Source organism: Xenia sp. Carnegie-2017, unplaced genomic scaffold, assembly GCF_021976095.1.
Source record: "Xenia sp. Carnegie-2017 unplaced genomic scaffold, XeniaSp_v1 HiC_scaffold_14, whole genome shotgun sequence".
Taxonomy (NCBI): domain Eukaryota; kingdom Metazoa; phylum Cnidaria; class Anthozoa; order Malacalcyonacea; family Xeniidae; genus Xenia; species Xenia sp. Carnegie-2017.
The window spans coordinates 6,683,092-6,694,490 of record NW_025813447.1 but is presented as its reverse complement, the minus strand read 5'-3'; the positions used below and the strand labels follow the sequence as shown (position 1 = coordinate 6,694,490).

The 11,399-nt window shown below is 35.6% G+C and overlaps 1 protein-coding gene across 1 annotated transcript; it reads right to left on the bottom strand.

The window, feature by feature from the left end:
* Window positions 1–1,825: 1,825 nt before the first annotated feature.
* Window positions 1,826–3,205, bottom strand: LOC124435147 (interaptin-like). The gene has a single exon (XM_046985097.1). It carries the CDS (start codon window positions 3,203–3,205, stop codon window positions 1,826–1,828), a length of 1,380 nt encoding a protein of 459 aa, XP_046841053.1.
* Window positions 3,206–11,399: the final 8,194 nt, after the last annotated feature.

The following is an 11,399-nucleotide window of genomic DNA, read 5'->3' as shown; positions in this document are numbered from 1 at the left end:
TTTGCAAGAGAAACAATTAATGCCACGTCAAAAAATTAAACGATTTTCCGCCAAGGTTTACAATGATCTCAAAAACGTTTTGACGCCTCACAATTTTTGTTGTTCAGACCACGCATCTCAGAGATGGATTCTGGATGATTTCGTAGAAAAGGTACTCTGGTTTGACAATTCTGTTTTTTTACAAGTGAATTCGATGGTTCCCTTCATTTACGAGGAAATCAGACAGGCTAATAAGATAAACTGAACTAGTAAAATGGTGGAAAAAGGTTCATTTAATGTAAACGACGAGGTTTTGAAAATAGACATGTTTCGACACGTCATGATGCCATCTTTAGTATGAGTGAAGAATTACATAAATAATACAAAGTTTATATAAATGTAAAACGATACAGTAACATAAATATATAAATATGGATAACTTATAACAATAATAAGGAAATGAGATAAATAAATGGGGAGCGTGTTACAAACTAAATATTGTGTTGAGTCTAAAACCTTGAACATTGAGGTCAAGGGTTAGTTTTGTTAATGTGGAGTGCTTCTTTGATATTAAGGGTGAAAGAGGTGTCTGCAGTGTCGATGATATTGAAGCAGGAGGATGATATTTAAGAAAGTGCCATTTATGCACCAGAATCAGGGAACATTCCACAGCAAGCAAAAACTCTCATATCTACCGACACCTTCCTAAATCTCCTTCATAAAACCAACTTTTAACCGCTTGCTTCATAATTATCGACACCGCAGACACCTCATTCTCCCTTAAAATCAAAGAAGCACTCGACATTAACAAAACCATGACCTCAATGTTCAAATTTTTAGATTTAACACAATATTTAGTTTCTGACACGCTCCCCATTAATTCATCTCATTTCCTTATTGTTATAATTTATCCATATTTATGTCACTGTGTTATATTACTTTTATACAAACTCTGTATTATTTATGTAATTGTTCACTCACACTGAAGATGGCATCATGCGATGTCGAAACATGTCTGTTTTCAAAAAACTCGCCGTTTATACAATACAGTCAAACAGGATGTTGTGTTCCCCTGAACATTGTAACATACCGGTCAATTTAGCAATACTGATTGGCTGATTCCAAACGCAACTAGCTCTAGCGAATTCCACCTTTCTAGCGCTGAAGTAACTAAACATTCTCTTGTAGAAATAATGGAAAACAGGTTTCAGATAGTGTTACCGTAATTAAACGGACGCTATGCTTTTTTTTTTACCGAGAAACCGTTTGCATTGTTTCATGAATTTATATGTAAGATAAAAGAAGCGATTCTGTAAATTCAAAATTTACTGAATGCAAAAATAAGAGTTGCTTACAAAGACGTAAATCTTGTTTTGTTCATCGCTGTTCCTCCTAACGACAATCTGGTCATCTACGAGGCATTTCGAAATGCGTATGATTGTTGGGCGGAAGCATTCAAAAGAATCGAGCTCGAAGCTGCATTTTTTATAATTTTCGAGGCTGTTCCGTTTCATATTCCCAATTAGGAAGCAATGCTTTTAAATGTTTCGCCTTGCCCCGATAAATCAACAGCACGTTCTCGATTTGGTAAAAGAATTGTTTAATTTTTTTGTGTGAATTACATCATGAGAAGTATCAACAGTACAGCACGGGAAAAACTTCAAATTGCAATTGCGTTTGGAATAAGCCTTTGAATATTGCTAAATTGACAGGTATGTTGCAATGTTCAGTGAAACACAACATCCGGTTTGACTGTAAATGCACATTAGCGATGGTGCTTTTACGGAATTATGGTAAAAAAGTTTATGGATTATTACTTCATACCGGGAGGTCGTGATAATTACTATCAAATACCTAGGTGATAGCAATCTTCGACGGGGGTACATACTGTCTGTGAGTGGTCTTTAGTTTTAAGTATTCTTGCTAATGTTTGCAAGCAAAAGTAATCAGAATAGGCAAAGAAAAAGCTAAACTGAAACCACGACCGTACCTCTTTTGACTGAGTCTCCAAACTATCATTTTTCATCTCATTTTCATCAACAGCAACAGAAGTTTCTCGTTCATTCATTTCGTTCAACAGCTCCTTTTTTTGACGACTCAACACCAATTCTTTCTCGACATCACCCTTCTGCATGGTTATGCTTTCCAAATCTTTTTTCAAGACACAAATCCGATTATTCAGCTCATCAACTTCAATTTTATGTTCGCTATTCATGCTTTCGACAACATCTTCATTTTTCGAACGCAACTCCTCCCTTACGCAAACTAATTCGTTTTGTACACGAAGCAACTCTATCTGAAGCTCATCCTTTTCCGCCACGAGTGTATCTTTCTTGTCCTTCGCATCAGACTCACCGGCACTGCCAATTTCCGTCTTCAATTTTGATTCCAAATCAACTATACGTGACTCTTTTACCTTCAAATCGTCGTTCAAACTTTCCATCACCGACTCTATTTGCGTGATTCGTTCATTCAACTCCACATTTTCATTTATAATATCCTCGTGCTTTTGGGTCTTCTCCGCGACACAGTCTTTAAGTTCGCAAATTTGTGACGTGTTTTCTTCGATCAATTTGTTCAGACGCATTCTTTCTCTCTCGTTACTCTCGCCTTCCTCCTGTTTGTCTTGTAATTTCAACATAAGAGCGTTCACTTCATCTTGCTGAACACAACTCAATTCTTTTTCTTTCTCGTTCACTGCTTCGCGAATGAATTCGATCTGATTGTCAAACTCTTCTTTCAACCGTTGTTCGCTGAGTGCATGTTTTTTGATCAACTCCTTTTTTGATTCCACCAACGTTTCTAAATCCACGGTCTGTTTTACAATTAAAGATGATTTCTCGTCTATGAGCGCATCCTTTTCTTTCAAATTTAACAGAAACGTCTCCTTCTCGTCTGAATAACTATCTGCAGTTTTTAAATTTTCTTCTAATCTTTGAAGTGCTTTGGTCTTCTCTTCTAAAGTTAGTTGCGCATCTTGTAAAGTTTTTTTTGTTTCCTTCAGCACTGCTGTGGTCTGCTCATAGTTTATAGTAGCTTTAAGTAAATCTTCCTTAAGTCTTACCTCACTAGATATACTAGATATAAGATATTCGATGTCGGATTGCTTTTGAATAAGCTCCGTGGTCATTTCAGATAAATCGCTGCTTAAATTTTCCTTTTCTTTCAATTTCTTCCCGCATTCTGCTTCAAGTTTAAGCGCACGAGCTTCGCTGTCTTTCAACATGCACTCACTCGACGCTAACGTTTCCTTCTACAGACTCATCTCCGATTTACGCGTTTGAATTTCGATTAAAAGTTTTTTATTTTCAATTATCATATTTTCCTTTTCCGAAATAACAGCTGCAAGACTGTCTTTTAAGACTTCAATTTCTTCGCCCATTTTTCTTTCAGTTACTTCACAGCGAATGTCCTTTTTCTTCAGCAAATCTTCCACGTCATTTTTACCAACATCTTTATCCAAACTACCAATTTCCTTTATTTCCAACTGGTTTTGATGGGGGAGAGAGGAAATGAAAGCAAAAGGCTAAGACTATTTCATGTCAAAAACATTGTGGTTTTCGTACAAAATTGCTTGAAGGCTTCTGCATATATCATTGTATGATACAAAAATTCTTGAATTCTGCTTTTGCTTGATATCAAGAGCTTTGCTTCAACAGATAACATTGACCTCGGGTCTGAGAAATTCTTCATATCATGCATAACTTCGTCCAATAATTATCAATAAACATACCAATTTACTCTTTTCATCATGTTGTTCGAGTTTATTTTGCAGTTTCCTTTTCTCCTCTTTGCATTTTTTCACCTCATCTTGTAAACTTGAGATTTCTTTTTCATCATTCTATAACGCAAATAAAAAAAATACGGTTTTGAAACTTCACAAGAGTTTGAACATTCCGCGAATGTCAGTAACGGGGGAAAAAAGAGTCAAAATTATTTCGGGTCATCTGAAATTAATGTAGGAAAAGCCGCCTTAGCATTGTTTCGGTAGCTTTTTCTAAAACTCTCGCAAAAAGAAATTAAAGCTGGCTTAGCACGAATATCGTCAAATAATTCAACAACAACAAAATATTTGTACCTTTTACACTTCAGGCAAAAAAAAGTTTATTTCGATCCAGCACTTTGAGAAGCAAGAAGCACACACGGAAATAAAGTAATCCATACCTCGGCAAATCATCGTTTCGTTTCAATTACAGAGCAAGAAATGGCGCTATAAAAACAAAGTGTACGTCAAAAGCATTCACGGACCTGCATGCCATTTACCTAGTCGTAAGCTATATTAAAAAATATCTCACCTAAAACTTGCCGTATTTTGTAAAACGACATTAACTAAATTTCCATAAGACTATACGCGCTACAAAATGTGGTAAACTGAGTGAGATGATATGTCCAGGTATTTACAGGTCAGTGATGTTAATAAACCTCGTTGCATGTTGCAAGCATTGAGTTCTATAATAACTGGAGCGGCTAACTTTACTGGGGAGAGGTCGCCAAAAAAATGGCGGCCAACGGACGTATTTCCGCTGAAATGATCGCTTTGCAGAAAAATAATATTCTCGACCTCCCCCTGGTGTCTATAGTAAATTATAAAAAATTTTTCAAAAACAAACACGATATCACAGAATATGGATATCGTTAGTTCCATATTCTGTGACGATATTTTTTTTGGCATTTCTTTTATAATGCCAACACTTCAATCGTTCAATTGTTGGATGTCGTAGTTTCCACAAAAAGGAACATATCGCTTCTCACGGGTGAGATAGTTGCTTGTTTTGTTAGTCCGTCAACGATTGAAAAGCAATTATACATGCACTTGAAAAGCCATAAAAATACATATTAAAGATCGTATTTTTTAAGACTGACTTGAACGCCAAATATACTGATGTTTTCCTGTTTTTGTTTATAAAATTCTGCATACTTTTCTGTCATTTGTTTATGCATGAAGTCGTAAATTTACCCATCTATTTGCAAAATAGTTACCCTAAAGCAAAAAAAACCCTGCACACATTTTGCTCTGTGAGTAAGTATCAAAACGAAATGATCAGCCCCAAGAGTACCCATGATTTGGAGCAGAGCTTGTTATGTTCTATTTGCTGACAACATGCAGGGAAGACCAAGGAGTAAAGATGACTGGAAGATGTTATTGACCATGCAGAGTGTTAAAAAAAATAATAATGCTGTAAAGATAATTGATTTATTGTCTGCCCTATCCAGAGTTATTTAATTTGATCATGGTCAAATTCTATGGATGGAGACAATGGATTCGCTAAGGATGCCTTGAATGCTTTGAAGTTAAAGTTCATGAGCCAAAGAAAGATGGCAAGGTTGTGTGTGTTTTGATGCTTAATGAATTGTCAATTCATAAACATATAAAATGGGAAAGCCATAAAGTTTGTGTCTATGTAAACATTTGTACTGAGATTGATGATGACTTGATGCAGATGTGAAGGTTCAAACTGTATAAGCCATTGGGTTTTATGTAACTTAATGTTTAAATCATGTCATATCTTTATCAAAATATTTTAGTTGAGTGTTGTATAAATGTTACTAATATCTAATGCACTACACTGCAGCATTAAAGATTTAGTGATGAAACCTTTAAAGTTACTGTACTGTATATTTCTTCATTATAACAGTTTTTGCTTTAAGAAACAGTTTGAGCTTATGTACCTAGTAAAGTACAGAATGGAGATTTATCATATGCATTATTGCTACTTTTTAAAGAAACGTTTTCACTTTTCAAAGCTTTCCTACAAATTTTTGCTTCTTATTTCTTTTCATGAGATTGATGATATATGGTTAATATAATCCAATAACTTTATAATTTCTAAAAAGCTTTTAAGCTTCTAGCATAAAAGTACACTATAGGTATTTGATTCATTTGGTTATATTGCCTTGCTATGACATATCAACTTGCACTTCATCATTCTTGTATGAACAAAACACCAGATGTGGTTACTCAGAGAACAAAATGCACTACCAACTGCTTATGAAATTTATTATTGAGGTGAAAACTGTGTTAATCATTCAAATTGTGTACTTATATTGCAAATATAGGAAAAACAAAACAAAGTGAAAAAGAAGGGTAGGAGTATTAAAACTACAAATGAATTATAAACACCATTGGAAGCATAAGTGTTTTGATGATTATTTGCATTTTGCCCAATTCATATATCAATACAACAAAATCATAATGTGCTACAACTTTACAAGTATTTGATGCAGTTGCACTTCAGAACATCACAAAAAGGTTACTTAAAGTAATTTCTATACAATATTGTTTGTTTTCATTTACCAAAGCTATGCAGACTTGAGTCTTTTTGAAATTTAATATGAAACTCAATTACAGAAAATCCGTAAATATCCAGAGATTTAATATTTACTTTTTTTAAGAAACAAGTAAAAATCCGACAATTGTGGCGAAAAAAGCCATTGCCCATTGCATGAAAAGAAGCAAAACAGCAATGATAACAAATAAGCTAACTTCTCTCTCGTGAACCGTGGAGATGAACTGTGATATACTTTTTTGTATAGACTAAAGAGTTTATAATCGATCAAACAAGTTTGACGCTGGTAAGAAAACGACGGACATCTGCATTCATACATGTGTACCCGACATATAGCTCTTTCGTCGATAGTTATAAACGCATCCTCGTAGGAGCACATAACTGACAACCACAGTTGACTCGCTGTTATGAATTTAAGGTTTTTACCTTGATTTTCATCAAAAAATTGCTTGCCGAATCCCAAATACACACATACATTTTCCTCACTCTTTTCTCAGGAGGGAGTGGGAAATTGTGAAATTTTCGGAAAAGCGATCAATTTCGGTAAATCTCAGCGGCAGCGGACGAAATCCGCCATTTTTTTGGCGTCATCAGATATCTAAGGCCGCGCTTGAGATAGCCGCTCCAGTTATTATAGAACTCAATGGTTGCAAGCACACCGGTTTCCAACGGCAACAAAGCTGTCATATTTCTATCGAAGTGTCCCCATTCCTTTTCGTCCTAACGAGTTGAATTTAATCTTCGGAAGAAATGAATTACCGATAATGAGACAGAGCAAAGGTTAGGTTGGTTGGTAAACGATGGCATTAGCGAGCTATGACAACAAACTACGACTCCTTGTCGTAGTCGTACTCTTGCAAAAGCTCTCCATTTTCTCCCTCACGGAGAGTGGAGTCTGAACAAATTTTTTATCGCCGAGGATTTCAAATTAAACATGGCAATGCCAGAAGCGTAATGGATCTATTTATCTATATAGGAGATTGGGATGCATCTATGATGGCAATTGGTTTAAAAGATCCACTTACGACACAGCCCTCTTACCAAAATTCTGACTGGTTAGAGCTAAAAGCCTACCAAAAACATGTCAATGCGTTGAATGGGCACAACTTTTACTGGAATCACTAGTGCAAGATGAACCATAAAACTTAAGATACTTTTCAGTAAAAAACCCAACTTCCTTGTTTCAAGACTGAAGCTAATATCATGACGATTGGCATTCTAATGAATCCCGATGAAGCGCGTTTTAACTTAAAGGACAATGGCAATAAATATTTTTTTCATACGTTTATCATAGATAGCTATGGAATACTTAATTTCATGTTTTCGTGTCTCTTTTGAATTTTGCTGTTAAGAAAATTTGACATAAATTGAATCCTTATCCGCCATTTTGGAAAAAAAGTTTTATGCTAAATTATGCCGGAATAAATTACTGACGTCATTGGCTAGTATCAACTGAATGACAAAATAATAGTATTATAATAATATATAGCACATTTGTTCCCTGGAATTTTAAAACAAAAACAACAGTCGGCGGTTGTTAAGATTAACAAAAATTGTGTAGTATATCACGCTGATATACTTTTCCAATATTTAGTCGTTATAAGACGTAGAAACGTTTGTTTTAGTAGATCTTACAACTAGGCTTTCGCGACATACCAAGTGTAAGCCCAGACAACAATAAGTGTGTTTTGTACACTGAACATTTCGTGCAATAGAAATATTTCATTTTCCCATATTACAAACCTGTGACCAACAAAAGAGTTATACGTTTAATTTATTATTTATATACATAAGAGTCTTTGCGAGATTATGTAGTTTTATATAGGTGATAAGCTATAAGCCGCTATGTTTTGTTCATGACTGTAGAATTGCGTTTATCCGTAATGTTTTACGTGCGTGTTTGCGTGCACAATGTACGCGTACACTTTTCAATTAACTTTATAACTTATGAATGAATACAAGTTTTGGGTGGATCACTCATGCATTTTGCTTTTGCGCAGTTCGTGACAATCCTTCGACAATGATATGGCATCGCAATTGCAGATCATAACAAAGAACATTTAAGAGCGTCTGTCTAAGACTTTAAATTTACGGTCTTTCGTGATAACATGTGTATTTAAAATGTGTATAAAGTCCGTCTGGTGACGCGAAGCGTTTTCGTATGCTAGCATAAACACAAGCAGGAAATGGTCTTCGATGTTTATTCCCTACAATTTGAAAAATCCACCTAGAACATCTTTGATAGGCGACTAATCGATACAGCTTGTGTATTTTCTCCAGCTCCTCATCAGACAGTGGCCAGTTTTCTTCAAGATATTGACACACGTCTATCTTTAACACACTTTCTGACAGCATATTGTCCCTAAATTCTTGGTGTGTTGTCAAGCAATTAGCAATACTCTCTTCGAGTTTCTGTTTGGCCTCGCACAGCCTCATACTCATCGTATTCAAGAGCTTTTTCGAGGCAACAAAAACACTCGATTGCCTTTTTCAACAAAGTACTATGTCCACACTTAGAGTTTGAAGGCGCCAAGCATTTGCTCTCTCAACTTCAGCATCTATTTCATCCTCCGACGAGGACAAGTCGCCCTGCTCACTCTCCTGTTCGGAACCGCTTTTTTCACTTGTTTCGGCCTTCATTTCAGGTTCATATTGATAGGGCAGAACCTAACCCGGTTGATTTTCGTGTATGTCATCCATTACAGCAAAAAAACCCGTAAAATATGCTTTAAATGTGTTGTAACGCCGTCAATCACAAAGTATATTGTATTGTTGCTTTGACTGCTTACCAGCCAATGACGTCACTTCTGCTCGAGAGAATTTTATCAAAATTTTATCCAAGATGGCGAAATTTATAAAACTTTTGCTGCAAATATCTCAGCAACAAAGTATTTTTGAAAAAAAATTTTGCTATTTTAGTTGTTAGACATCACAAAGGTTCAAAAACATGCCATAAAAATTTTCGTTGCCAATGTCCTTTAAGCCCACGTTAACTATGAAGTCGCTATTACACAAGTTCACTCCATTTGGAGCAAACAAAAGCACTGCTAAAAAGGCAAACAAACCAAACGAAAAACCTTTTTTTGTCGTGTTGTATAGCCATGAGCTGTCATTTAAGAGAAAAGGCCCTAGCATGAGAAGTAATTGAGCCGTAGTTTTACATCCTTGTTTTTTTTGCACGCCACGTACTTTATAACGAGGAAAGAGTGATTTTTGAGTCAATTCAAAAAGTTATAGCACATGCATCAATTGATATGACTTTGCGAAGTAGAAGAGATAAGACATTTATCACCTTTCTATTAGGTATTGTTATGTGTAAACAAGATTCATAGATAACTCCGAATGACCCATACAATACAAAGAACACAATATATTAATAGCTAAAACTTGATAAACATACTGTATATTTTGCGTTATGTACATGCGTCATAAATTAGTCGGTTGGTTGCTCAAATGGGATAATACGGTATACCGAATGCTCTTTGCACTTTCCATAAACGCAGCAAAATACTCAAATCTCAAATGAAATTAGCATCGGAGATATTTATACGGTCGAGGGCCATGTGAGCAATTCAAGGCGCTGTTGTCAAGCTGCACATTCTTGTTGACAAAAGAAGCAAAAAATGAATGAATCTACAATCTTCTTCGTGGGAACGAGAATCGTAAAGCTTACTGCAAACGAGATAAAACTGAAAAACTTGATGCAAAACGCATAACCTTCCTCCTAATTCCAATTCCCAACGATTTCATTATCTTTGTTCCTTCACGACGCAAATTTGAATTCATCCAAAAGAGCACAATGCAACTGAACGTTGAGCCAAAGCACACAAAACTCATAGACCAAAGGCCTAAATTGATCGACAACGTATCCTTAAACAAAGGCGTATTCGACAGGGTTCGGTAAGCAACCAAAGCAATTTTCGGAGCGGAAGAAACAAAAAAGAGTAGAACTGTCCAGAAACACGTGGAAAAAGCCTTGGTGGATGAAATCCTTTTAGATTTCGCAATTTTCAACATTTCATTGTTCAAATAGCACAGAAGAAGTAACGTTAAAAGAACAAATAAGCAGAAAACACCCCTCACTGTTTTGTTGAAACGACTAACTGTACAAAAAAAAACAAAAGCAAGTACATCGTGCCCGAGTACGAAATATATAATTCTTCTTTTAGTCACCATTCTATGATGAAAAAATGGATACTTCAATGCTAAGAACCTTTCAACATTAAGAGCGACAAGTATGCACATTGCTCCGATATATATAAAGAAAATAAAACCCCACCATAGATCTTTCTGTATTTCGGACAGCGTATCCTTGCTAAGTACGGTATAAGTAAACCACATGAGCAACGGATGAATAAAAACAACAACGGTCAAGTTCGAACAGGACAAAAGAAATATCATAAAATAACCAAGTCTGCTTCGTAGCGACGACGATTTCAGTAAACTAACCACGGCAAGAGAATTAAGAATCAAGCCGGCAACCATGAATAAAAAGTTGGAAACCCACAAAACAGAAGCGTTCGCCCAAACCAACGTGAACATTTTTCGAACGCTCAAAGTCGCTGGCGAAGTGTCGTGAAACTAGTTCATGTCAAATGATGTAGATGAATAGATGCTGTCAGAAGCGTTTTCGTTTCCGAAAGCTATTGTTGATTCTATATATAAATACAGCTGCATGCACGCATTCTATAACCCGTTTGCGGTTCATGTTTTTTTAAAGGGCGAAACGAGATATGGAAGCCTTCAACAGATGGCCACACTCAGAAATCATCTATTTCCCCCCCGATGTCTCGTAATCCAGAAATATTATAGTGTTTATCATACCAAATTTTACAATGTGTTCTCATTTTACAGTGTTTTCTGTTTAGAATAACTCAATAACATCTTCAGTACAATTATATTAATGGAGATAATACTTTTTTGAGATATGTAACTTTCCTTCATTATGAATATGAGATCGTTATCACAACCCGCTGCATAATTAGTATTGGTAAATAGTAATTTTTTCCACCGTCAGCATTAAAATATCAATATCTCTTTGGCAACATTACAAAAATATTCATCAACACGTTACTCAGCAAGCTGTTATATTTGTGCATAAAATTTCTAACAATGTGGAAAATAGATGATCTT

What these genes read in the sequence shown, in the direction of transcription:
- LOC124435147 (XM_046985097.1), bottom strand. Translation starts at nt 3,205, where the DNA reads ATGTTGAAAGACAGCGAAGCTCGTGCGCTTAAACTTGAAGCAGAATGC.